We start from the raw sequence: 12,832 nt of genomic DNA, 5'->3' as shown, positions 1-12,832 counted from the left end.
GGATTAAAAGTATGGGATTATTTCAAAGGAAAACTGAAAATTGGATAGCACATGCTGCTTTACGTAAACCATAATCCACACACTATTTAAAATGTAAAATACTGTTGCAGTGTTCCATCTAGGACTCCTTTTAGAAAGGTTCAATTAATTTCACGATGATCCAGTTAGCTTGTACAATGCCACAATTCCTTTTTATTGACAACAGAGCAACACCACTCAGCTTCTGGAATTTGAGGGGTGGGGGGCAGAGCAAACATAAGCCCCAGCTACAGAGCAGGAGGGCAGAGGGAAGCAGAAGAGCAGCCACATTGTCTCACATCCTGCTGATTGCACCAGCCATGGCAGAAGATGGAGGTATTTTCTTTTATTCCCACCCCTACTGTCTCACTCCACTTGTATCAGCTACAGGGGAACGGCAAGGGTTTGAACCTACCAGCACCAAAGCCACATGCCCTGTGCTGTAATATCCTGTCAGGGCCTTTTTGGAAGAGAACAGTGGCAATGGGAAGGTTCTGAGGGTTCTGCAGAGCCATCCCCACTGGTGGAGTTCTGACGGAGAGTTACCTCTACCTTATCCTCGTTCCCTCCAATGGCAAGATAAAGGGTTAGGATTGCACTTCAAGTTCTTAGCAAGCAATAAATACAGGCTACGAACAAGAACTGTGTCTTCTATTTAGACAGCAAAAGGCTAGCATTTCAAGTTCAAGATACTTAAACAAATTGTTGTACATCGTGGTAACTAGCATTGGTCCAGGACCTGGGAGACCAGGGTTCAAATCTGCACTCTGCCATGAAGCTCACTGGGTGACCATGAGCACATATATATATATTTATATATGTTTATAAACACATACATATATATATTTATACAGTAGTACCTCAGTTTATGAACTTAATCCGTTCCTGAAGTCAGTTCTTAGATCGAATCCATTCTTAAACTGAGGCGCGCTTTCCCTAATGAAGCCTCCCGCCACCAGTGCCCTTCCACCATTCCGATTCCATTCTTAGACTAAGGTAAAGTTTGCAAACTGGGACACTACTTCTGGTTTTGCGGAGTTCGTAAACCGAATCGTCCGTAAACAGGACTGTTCTTAAACCGAAGCACCACTGTATATGTTTATAAATACATACTTACATATGCAGGCTCCAGTCAAACAAGAGTTTGTGAAGCTACCACCAACCAGATGTATATTGTCCCTGTCTGATGCCTATCCATTGACTAAAGGAAGCTAATCAGTCTTCAGAGAGGAGTTACTGTATTTTTCGCTCCATGAGGCACACCGGACCATAAAGCGCACCTAGTTTTTAGGGGGGGGGGATCAAGGGGGAAAAAATCCCCCGACCCCAGAACAGGTCCGGGAGCGGCGGCAAGGTTGCGAAGCCTTTGGAGCGCAGCGCGAGTTCCCGCTGCACTCCAAAGGCTTCAGGCGGCTATCCCTGAAGCCTGGAGAGCGAGAGGGGTCGGTGCTCACGACCCCTCTCGCTCTCCAGGCTTCAGTGAAAGCAACGCATAGCCTCCGGAGCGTGGAGGGAGCGCTCCCTCTGCACTTTGGAGGCTTCGCGTTGATATCGCTGAAGCCAAGGAGCCTGCATTAGCTCCATAGGACGCACACACATTTTCCCTTCATTTTTGGAGGGGGAAAAGTGCATCCTATAGAGCGAAAAATACAGTAAATATAAACTCTTCTATGGCCCTTGAGGCCTTTTTGGGCATCCCTTGGCAACATTTGATGCCTCCTCCAGCCCTTGCCTGCCTTCCCAAAGTTAGGCACTGGGCTTTGAGGAGGTGTGAGGGCTCTGACAGGGTCCTGGAGTCCTCCCAACTCCTTCCTAAAGCCTAATTAGTGCTTTCCCAGCTTTGGAAAGTAGATGGGAGGGCTCTAGGACCCTGTCAGAGCCTGTCATGACAAAGACCAGTGCAGCTTGGGGATGGCAGGAGGGCTTGGGGGAATTCCAATTTTGGCCTCGCTCCCCCCTGCCCCCCCCCCCCGCACAGTGCACGACAAGGCAGTGTGCAGGCCCATGCTGAAATACACTTGCAGCCTACTTGGTATGAAAAGTTGGACCGCCCTGCTCTAGAATCTTTAACTGAAATGCACTTCATTGCTAAGCGGAAGTTTCCCCAAGCTTAGGTGCGTGAACTGCCTTTCATATCTTTTCTAGCCCTGATTAGCTTTCACATGCCCTGCCTCTGCAATATTGATCAGCTATATTTCTAAAGGGGTGTGGACACCTTGGTAAATGATGGATGATTTTCCTATTAAAGGGTGGGACACAAATCTCCTGGGAAATTAAATTCACTCTCTTCTAGAATACTCTCACTTCCTAATGCTTACCTGAACTACATCTGTAGCTGAAACTGTTCCCAGCCAGGGATAGCCAGCCCAGGCAGCATGAGTCTGACTGTGTATGAAATTTATGAAAAAGGCTTGAACAAAGACTCAAAAAAACACTAGAACTAAGAAAGTATTTTGTATCTTGTCCCTTCTGTATTCTAGATACCAGCAAGGGGGGGGGGGCGGGTGTTAACATTTTTTGAAACAGGTTATTTCCTTTTATACTTGAAAGATCGTATTATTCTGATTTCCTTACAATAAATGTTTATTTAACAGAAATATTGTGGCATTGGTTTAACTCAATGTCTAACCAGACTGTGGATAAGATGTAGATATTCAGAGCCTGCCCTTTATAAAGAAACCACTGTGTCTGCCTAAAAAGGATCCCATCTCCATTGTACAGAAGTTGACAAGGCAGATAATCCCTTCCTTGCCTATAAATTCAGAAGAAAAAGTGCTGCCCGGATGCAAAAATATCTCCAAATTCACGCCTCTCCCTTTCCCCACTTTTCTGTATTGACATATTGACAAGTGTTAGGTGCCCCTTAGCAGCCATGGGGAGTTTGACAGCATTAACCCTCAGTGGCTCCTGATTGGTAAAATTCCCATGACCTGCTAGTCTTTTCCCCTCCTGGTTACACTGGAAGAAGGGAAACAATTTATTGTTATGTCATCTCTCATGGAAATCAGGAGAGGTTCTTGCTACGAGCAAGTACCATGTTGATATTGTGTATTTTATCACTTATTAAATTTGTATAGCGCCCTTCATCTGAAAATCACATGGAAGTGATCACAGGCGAGCCTCCCTGGGGAGAGCATTCCACAAACAGGGAGGCACTGCAAGGAGACACACGAAGAAGGGCCTCAGGTGATGACTGCAGGGTCCAGGTCAGTTCAGGAGGTCCTTCAGGTATTGTGGTCCTGAGCCATTTAAGGCTTTATAGGTCAAAACTAGCGCTTTGAATTGGGCTCCAAAACTAATTGGCAACCAGTGCAGTTGAGCCAGGATTGGTGCAATATGCTCAAACAGTCTTGCCCCAGGGAACAACCTGGCGCTGAATTCTGCACCAGCTGAAATACATTGCAGTAATCTAATCCAGAGGTTACCAGAGAATAGATGACAGAAGTTAGGCTATCCCTGTCAAGACATCAACACAGTGAGGCCCCACCAAGCTGAAGCTGATGGAAGGCACTCCTTGCCAACGAGGCCACTTGCACCTCAAGAGAAAGCGAAGAATCCAGAAGTGCCTCCAAGCTATGTACCTGCTCCTTCAGAGGAAGTGTAACCCCATCAAGAGCAGGCCTCCTCCCATCCCTCTGCTCTAGGGAACCACCCACTAATAGTGCCTCAATCTTATCTGGATTGAGCTTCAGTTTGTTGGCTCTCACTCAATCCATTACTGAGGCAAAACAATGGCCAGATATAAAAGAGTAGAGCTGGGTATCATCAGCTTACAGTGGTACCTCGCAAGACACATGCCTCGGAAGACGAAAAACTCACAAGACGAAAGAGTTTTTCGTTTTTTGAGGTGCTTCGTAAGACGAATTTCCCTATGGGCTTGCTTCGCAAGACGAAACGTCTTGCGAGTTTGTTTCCTTTTGAAGCGGGAACTGGGCTGGCAGGGAGCGAGCGAGGGAGGGAGCGACCTACCTTTTCCAGAGGGATCCTCTTCTGGAGAGGGCACAGAGGAGGCAGGTGGGCTGGGATCCAGCAGATCTGGCTGGGTCTCTGCGCCGCCGCCGCCTCTGTCTCTGCCTCTCTCTCCCCCTCCCCACGTGGCTGCTCCATTTTGCCCTAACTGCGCAAAGGCAGGGGGACCAAGGAGGAGGAGGAGGAGGAGGCATCCACTGCGCTTGGGCCGCCATGAAGGCGCCTTTGCGGGGGTGGGAAGAAGCCGGGAGCAGCTGCCGAGACTGTGGGGAGCCCGGCGGCGTGGCGCAAGGTAACGGGGGGAGCAAGGGAGAGTCCGCGCCGGGCGCTTCGTGCGTCCGCCCTCGGTTCCTGGGCTCGAACTTCCTTTGGCACCTCATGGAGAGAGAGGGAGAGGAGCGGGCTGGGGCTTTGATGTGGGACGCGGTTTGGCTGAGCGAAGACGCGGCAAGGCTTGGCGACAGAGGAAGGGGGGCTGTTTTCGTGGGGAGGTGGGAGGGGGTGTCTTTGCCTCTTCCCAGCAACAGATCCTCCAGGCTGGGGAAACTCCTCCTGCTGGGGAGCGACCCGCTTTGTGCTTTGCCCGCTATCCCATTATAATACAGTACCAGGGTGCATCCGTGCTTCGCAAGACGAAAAAATCCGCAAGACGAAGAAACTCGCAGAACGGATTAATTTCGTCTTGCGAGGCACCACTGTATTGCTCACAACATACTCCAAAACTCGGAATAACCCCACTCAGAGGTTTCATGTAGATATTAAACAGCACAGGAAATAAAAATGAGCCCTGATGAGCACCACACTGAAGGCTCCACAGGGCTGAAGAGCACTCCCCAAGCATCACCATCTGGAAACAATAACACTGGTCAACAACAAAATTGTTGTCTGCGTTTTTTCAGTTGATTTAGGAAGACTCTGATGCGCTGAATCCAAAAATCACATTGGTTTTGCTCAATCAGGTCAAGTTTTTGAGCTATGGAGACATGTCATTTTTTATGTTTTTGTTCACATGTACGCTTGTGTGGAGCATTTTAGAAGAAGTTGGTGTCGAATAATTGTTTTGATTGGAAATGATTATTTTAATGACAAGAAGTATTCAGGTCCGATAGTTCTGGGTGATTATATCGAAAAGGGATCAGTTTGAAGTCATAAAACCTCGAAATCTTCCATAAATTGGTGCGGCAAAGCATAAAGTTGGGGGATCAAAACTAAGTTAATCCTGATCTTCAATCAGCACGTCGTCCTGTAGCTCATTGTGATGAAATTCCAGTGCCTATCTTTGGAGAACTTCCTGACATTAGTGACGAAGATGCCTCCAGTGTTGAAGGACATGAAGAAGAAGAAGTGGTTCTTGAAGATGATGCTCCACATCCATTTTCCCAAAAGGAGTTGAATGATCTAGTTCGCGACCTCAGCTTGTCAAAGGACTCTGCCAAACTGTTGGCAACCAGATTGAAGGAAAAAAACCTCCTCTCTTTCAGAAGCACCTGGATCTGGTCAGTGACCACCTACTCAAGAACTTTCCCCAAGAAGGGGAGACTGGAATAATTACAGCAAATTACAAATGCTACATGTTCTTTTGATGTGAGAGAAGAAGCACAATTCATGAATGAGATGTGCTTCCTGTTTTGCCACGATTAGTGTGACATTAAAAAAGGAACTTGCACTGGGGAGATAAACAAGTAATTTCCTCATCTGAAACTTGCACACCTCTTCCATACAGGTTCCTTTCCAAACATTACACCATTTCTGTATCAGGGAAATGTACACAGTTGCTCTTACCACAGTACATCATGTATCACATCATGTATCTACAGTGGTACCTTGGTTCCAGAATGGCTTAGTTGTTGAACAAATCAGCTCCTGAATGCCGCAAACCCGGAAGTACTGTATTTTTCCATGTATAAGACGATGCTTTTTGCTAAAAAAAAATTAGGCAAAAATTGGGTGTCATCTTATACATGGATAGTGAATGAAGAGGGGGGACGTGTGATTAATGGCAGCAGCAAGCAGGATATTGGCAGCAGCGATTGGGTCGGTGATTGGTGGCTGTGGATGTGGTAACTGGGCAGGTGATTGGCAGCTGTGGCGAGGCGGGAAGGTGATTGGCGGCTGCAACAAGTGGGTGAGTCTGCTGTTAATGGTGGCAAGCGGGCAGACAATTGGCGGCTGCGGACAGATGTGCAATTGGTAGTGGCTGTGGCAAGCGATCAGCAGTGGCAGGCAGGCGGGGAGCGACCGGCAGAAGTGACCTCCCCCACCCTCCCAAAAACCTAAACAACCTAATTTCTTAATTTTGGGTTTTAAAAAAATAAGGGTCGTCTTATACATGGAAAAATACGGTAAGTGTTCCGGTTTGCAAATGTTTTTCGGAAGCCGAACGTGCGACATGGCTTCCGCTTGAGTGCAGGATGCTCCTGCAGCCAATCGGAATCTGCGCCTTGGTTTTCGAACGGTTTTGGGAGTCAAATGAGAACCAAGGTTCCACTGTAGTCTCATACGGCAAACAAATACTTTTTAGTGCAAGCTTCCAGTGTTCAAGAAAATTACAAATAATTTAATGGGCACATTCATGCCCAAATTCGTGTATATAATATGTGTTTGTTTCCATCTTGTTTGATCTGTGCTTTGGAACTGGCACCACAGAATTACACCATAATAATGTACCAATTGTGCAATTTTAAAGTAAGTTTCTAGATCTAAAATTGTACTGAGGGACAGACTGACTTTCTTGCATTTCCACCACACTCCCTCAATGAAAGAATTTGATTTGTTTTGTGTTTTCTGAAAGTGAAAATTCAAGTGCTGTACGTATGAAACAAATTCTTTAAATGCTCAAATAAATTAACTTTTAGACAGCAGCTCCTTGCCCATTTATTTGACAGTAAGCCCCAATGAACTTAATGTGATTTATTCTGTGCAGATACGTACAGGATTAAACACACAGTGTACTGCTTTAAAAAGTAGAATAATAATAATTTATTATTTATACCCTGCCCATCTGGCTGGGTTTCCCCAGCCGCTCTAGGTGGCTTCCAACCAAATATTAAAAACACAATACAGCATTAAACATTAAAAACTTCCCTAAACAGGGCTGCCTTCAGATTTCTTTTAAAAGTAAGATAGTTGTTTATTTCCTTTGACATCTGATGAGAGGGCATTCCACAGGGCAGGCACCACTACTGAGAAGGCCCTATGCCTGGTTCCCTGTAACCTCACTTCTTGCAGTGAGGGAACAAACAGAAGGCCCTCAGGGCTGGACCTCAGTGTCCGGGCTGAATGATGGGAGTGGTATACAGGACCGAGGCCATTTAGGGCTTTAAAGGTCAGCACCAACACTTTAAATTATGCTCAGAAACGTACTCGGAGCCAATGCAGGTCTCTCAGGACCGGTGTTATATGGTCTCGGCTAGAAAGCTAGGAAGAGATATTTGCACCATTAAGATCGATCATATGTATATAATATAATATAATATAATATAATATACTGTATTATTAAATGGATTTTTTAAACTTGCTTGAATCTCCTGCATTATTACCTGCAGAAAGAAGGGAGTGTACTTTTAAAAACTACATAAAATTAGTTTGGTACAAACTTCTGGCATAATAAGGCCATGATCTGAATACTAAGGTAATGGGCTACATTAAGAGTTACTAACTGATATACAACACCTATTAACTCCTTTTGAGCAATATGAATTGGCTTTTTAATGTTTAAAGAAAAAAGCTAAAGAAAAAGGTGTGGAAATTAAAATATTCATGTTCCTCTATTTGCAATGTTTTACGCTAAAAAAGCCCTATATACAAAGGGCATTTACTATTATTTATACTGTATACATTACATTATTTACTATCTTTATTAGTAGGCTACTTCAAACATCTGACTACAAAACTATTTCTGAAGGCCTACTAATAATCCTATGCTCTATAACAAAGATGATACTTTCAGTTAATTTCTACTTTATTTAAAATAAAAATGCAATGTAAATTTCCTTTATCATAGTAAATATGAACAAAAAGTTTTAGAAAACTAAGCAATAAATCTTAGACTGTGTTCAAGAACAGCTTGCTGGAGACACACAGAATTTAAGATTTTAATCAAAAAATACAATCACATTACAATAAAACAAACTAAGCAGCCATACAGTACATTTCTAAGTTCCAGCATATCCATATGCTTTTTCACTTCACACAAAACCTCAGTATAGAAAAGCTTGGTGTCTGAGAACTAGACTGCCAAACCATATATTGTATATGTTTACTCAGAAACCAGTCCTACTGATTTCAATAGGGCTTACTCCCACTACTGTATTTGTGCATAGAATTGCAGCCTTAGGATACACATTAATAATAAGTTTCTTGTTGCAACATAAGATGGAGCCAGTTCAATAGAAACTCCTCAAATGCTTTCTTAATTTGTTACTGGCCAATTTTTGTGTGATAGTCAATTTTTCCAGTTAGGAGGAAATCCCATACTAGCTGTCAACTCTAAAGTTTTTCCAGTATCTGACTATTTCTATTTGGGGTATTCACTTTGCTGACGCATGATAATGTATTATGCACAAGGTAAATTACAGAAGAATAGAAAAAAATGTGCCCACTAAAAATCCCTTCAAGCACAATTCCTGCTGACAAAGATGGCTTGATTCAATCACACATACACACTACATATGCCAGTTGTTTCCTATGACAGTACAGCCAGTAAATGCTGTCTCACTTCAGAGCTGAATTTCAGCTTTTCATACAACAAATGCTACTAGCTTAACATACTGAAACCCTATTCTCTAATGTTGATACAGGATTCGCAGTATTCTTTCCTCAGCCTTGTTTCTTGGCACCACATGAAACCGTTATTAGTCCTCTATGTTTTCAAAGCATAACAGGTTGCCTCTCAAATTCTGTTAAAATGCTCCTTTGTTTTTTTAGCAAGTGAAGCTTGCCCAGTTTGCTGGATTTCGATGGATCAAATGATAAGCAATGCTGCACGAAAAACTGTGAACAAACATCCTCTTCATTGGCAAAAGAATTCTGTTTGCATGTTCACACTTTCCCCCATCCTTCTCCATGGCACTACCTGGCTAATTCCAAAAGCTCCATGGTTGCGTGGAAATTCAGTCTGGAAATTCATACTAACTTTGCAACTGAAAAGTCTTTCTTGCTGTAGAAGTTACTGACCCAAAATACATCACTTCACCATTTTTGCTGTCCTGTTACAAAGTCCTAATAAGGTTTCATTTTTATGTTCCTATGTAACTGAGCATGGAGCATGCAAGTTTTCAAAAGGGGTAGAATATCAGGAAGCAGAACAAATAGTCATGTAGCACCTCAAAAGCCAATAATATCAGGGCATACAAGACTCTTGTTGTTTTTTCTTCAGCAGCTCCCTCTCTGGAAGTTTATACCAGGAGACTGGAGTTCTAAGTACAGACCAAATCGGAATGTTCAGTTTCACCCCGGATTTAAGATAAACCTAAAGCATCAAAATTAGTGGCCTGAGCGCCTAGCAAGCAAACTGCGATCTTCTTTCTCCAGCGTCCCTGGCTGAGGCCAAAGTTTTCTGTAAGAGAAAAGTTACCCTTCACCTCCCTGCCGGAGGAAGGCTTACCTGTTCTCTGGAAATGCAAGGCAACGAGGGTCTCCTGAACATTTTGCAGCTCCCATAGTAACTGGTGGACGTCTCCCCCAAAGACACGCAGCTGGATCTCCTCCGGGGTCGGATCACGGGCACTTTTTCCTCTGCTGCGCCGCTCGGCGACTTGGGGTAAGGAGACTGGCGGTGGTCGTGCGGCGGCGGCGGCTGGTGGTGCGGCTGGGGCTCCCGCCCGGGCGAGCAACAGCAGCAGGAGGCGAAGGCGCAGCGCCGTCCGCCCAGCAGCGCCAACAGGCACCCCGCCACTCCGACGGCGCCGGACAGCAGGGGCCTAAGGGCCGGGGCCAGAGAGCCCAGGCTGGAGAGCGACAGCAGCCACACGAGGGCGGAGAAAGCCAGGAGCAGGAGTCTCCTGCGGTGCCCGAGGCTGCGCTGCGCGAGGGTCAGCCCGGCCACTGTGCTCAGCGTGGCCAGCAGACGGCCCGCCAGCACCTGCAGGTGGCCCGTCGGGGGGTCGGGGGCCGCCTCCTCTCGGCAGGGGAAGAGCAGCGCCGCCAAGTCCCCCGCTTGGCAGCACAGCGGCAGCGCCAGGAGCCACCGGGGGCCGCCGGGCTCGTCCCGGGCCAGGTAGCAGGTGAGGAAGAAGAAAGCGCAGGCGAGGGTGAAGAGCGGGCTCAGGCACTGGCCCAGTCCCGCCAGCGGCAACAGCAGCGCCCCCGGAGCCGCCGCCTTCCTCTCGCCCTCTCCCCAGGCGAGCCAGCACGAGAGCAGCAGCGCCGCCGAAGCGGCAGCCAGGGCGCCCAGCGCCACGGAGAGGGAGCCCCGCCGGCAAGCGGCCCGGAGCAGCGAGACAGAGCCGAGCGGCGGGCTCTGCGGCAGCGGGGTGGCGTGGCCCTTCACGTAGCCGTTCCTCAGGCTGGGCTCCGCGCCGGCCGGGGCAGGAGGAGGCGGGCTGGCAAGTTTGTTGTTATGCCTGTGAGGAGCGAGGGGGGAGCAGGAGGGGGAGGCTTCTTTCTCTTCCCTCATGGTGGTCGCGCAGGAAAAGCGGGGAGGCCGTCAGCTTCTCTTCCCTCCCGGCTTTGCCTCGCTCATCTTCGTCGAAAGAAAGGCACGCGGAGCGAGGCGGCGGCGGCGGCGAGCAGAGCCCAAACGGCGGCGACGGCAGAAGCTGAGAGTCCGGACTCGGAGCATGGTGGGTAAAAGGGGGGAGGAGGGAGAGAGAGAGGGAAAGGTAAAAGTATCTCTTTCTCCCTCGCTCGCTGCGCTCCCTCAGAGAGAACTCGCGGTCGCCTCCCAGAGCTCAACGGCTGCAACGGTCCGTTCGCGCGCGCTTCCACGCTCTTGAGAAATAACGACTTTCAGGAGGGTCCGGTGTGGCGAACGAAGTTTTGCGCCGCCGCCGCGTGAAGTCACGTGGCAGTAGGCGCCGAAAGCACCGACGAAGTAGAAAATCCGCCGCGCCCTCCCCCCCCGCTCAAGGACAGTTGGATCCTAACGGTCGGAGGTGGAGGGCGGCGGGAGGCCGAACAGCGCACGAACTCGGAACATATCGGCAGTAAAGCTGCAGTTTTCGCCCTGCTTACTGGGGAGGAAGCCCCGCTGATTTCCGTAGGACTTGCTTCTGTGTAGCAGGGGCAGCAGGAGGCAAAGTGAGGCGACCGCCTCGAGTGGCAGGTTCCACGGGAGCAGCAGACCCGGGAGGGAATGGCAGGGGTTGCCCTCTGCAGTCTCCTGCTCTATCTGCACCCACCTGGCATGGTTGAGAGTGGGACCCTTCTCCCGCCCTGCCCCATGACGGCCTTTGATTTGCAGTTCAACTGACTGGTGGGGTTGATTTGATTTTCCACCTTGGTTCCTGATTTAGATCTTCACTCAAACCTCTTCTTTCCTGGTCGGGTGGGGGGTGGGCACCACTCTGTGGTTCATCTCAGATGCCAAAAAAGATTTGGGTTGGCCCTGCTGAGTAGAAATGGATAGGCATGTGCAGTGCATCCCACTGAGTTCAGTGGGGCATAGATCCAGGGTAAATGAGTACAGAATTGCAGTTTAAATGTCAGGGATGCAACACTTTTCATCTCAAACCTTCACATTGGGTGCTTCTCTGTTTCACCTTTCTTTTCTAACATGCAACTTTTATTAGCTTAATATTTTTGTCTCTTAAAGTGTTGGCAGTGGAACAAACAGAAGTTCTTACTATGAAAAACAGTTGATTAAAATGGATTTTAGATTAGGCCCCCATTAAAACAGCATTTTAGACACAGCCGGTAAAAGGTCATTTTCACTATTTCATTCCATCTTCAGGTCTAATCTAAAGCCCAATAAATTATCAGGATTCAAGAATGGGTAGGGCTATGCAACAAGTCTAGGGGTCATTCGCCATAAAAATAATTTCCATCTAATTGTAATGATGCATGAACCTTATACATTCCATATGTTATCCTCCCATTTTATGGATTCTGTGCTTTCCCTTGTAGGAAATTAGTGCTATGCATTTCACAGCGCTGTGCAATCACCCTGCACAAGAACCACCAGCTGGGCCTTATCCATTCAGCTTAAGACTTAGGCAAGTTGGTATGTGAGGAGGTGTTTTTTTTAAGGTTTGGGGGTTGCTGGCCATTCATGACTTTAAGCAGAAATGTAAGCTCCTTGAATTGGGCCTAGAAAAATAATTGTTAACCAGTGTAATCATTTTGGAATGGGAATTGTGTGTTCAGACTGCTCCTCAATAGCACTGTGGCTGCCATATTTTGCATTAGTCCGTTTTTCAGGATCAGCACCAAGAACAAGCCCTCAAATGCTGTTATAAGGGGATTGACTTTCTGATGAGGACAGTGAAAGATATATGAATGATGGTGACACCCACCCTCTCTCCAATCTGTGCTGATGCTGGACTGAGTACCCTTGGGTGCAAAGCTGGGTCAAAGGTAAATCACCCAGCCTTAGTAAGGTCTCTGCAAGACATACGAGGCTGGTCCTTTACTGATGTTTTCTTCAGGACTAACCCGGTACTTATCAATAACACTGTCAGAGAACGAGTAACTAACTAATGTGCTGGGGATCAGCTGACGCTGGGTAACGGCTTTATAATAGCTAGCAGAGGCAGATTTAGGGCAGCATGACTGGTTACTCCACATAGGGACCAAGGGGGTGCCTTCCTTTCTTCCCAAAGCTCTGGACTTTAGGAAGGAGGTGTGAGGGCTCCTAGAGTCTTCTTGCCTCCTTCCCAAAGCCTAGTTAGCACTTGACCAACTTTGG

The 12,832-nt window shown here is 47.2% G+C and overlaps 1 protein-coding gene across 1 annotated transcript in view; it reads right to left on the bottom strand.

Annotated features, from left to right (window-relative positions):
- Nucleotides 1–10,848, bottom strand: part of PDE3B (phosphodiesterase 3B) — a 50,091-nt gene extending 39,243 nt beyond the window's left edge. The window contains exon 1 of the mRNA XM_080975133.1: nucleotides 9,593–10,848. Within this exon, the coding sequence (XP_080831259.1) occupies nucleotides 9,593–10,603 (1,011 nt within the window). The 5' untranslated portion in view covers nucleotides 10,604–10,848. The remainder of the gene's footprint in view (nucleotides 1–9,592) is intronic.
- Between the last annotated feature and the right edge of the window lie 1,984 nt (nucleotides 10,849–12,832).

The sequence above is a fragment of the Podarcis pityusensis genome, assembly GCF_964106645.2.
Source record: "Podarcis pityusensis genome assembly, chromosome: 1".
Taxonomy (NCBI): domain Eukaryota; kingdom Metazoa; phylum Chordata; class Lepidosauria; order Squamata; family Lacertidae; genus Podarcis; species Podarcis pityusensis.
Note: the sequence above shows the minus strand (reverse complement) of the source record. Positions and strands in the feature narration are given on the sequence as shown.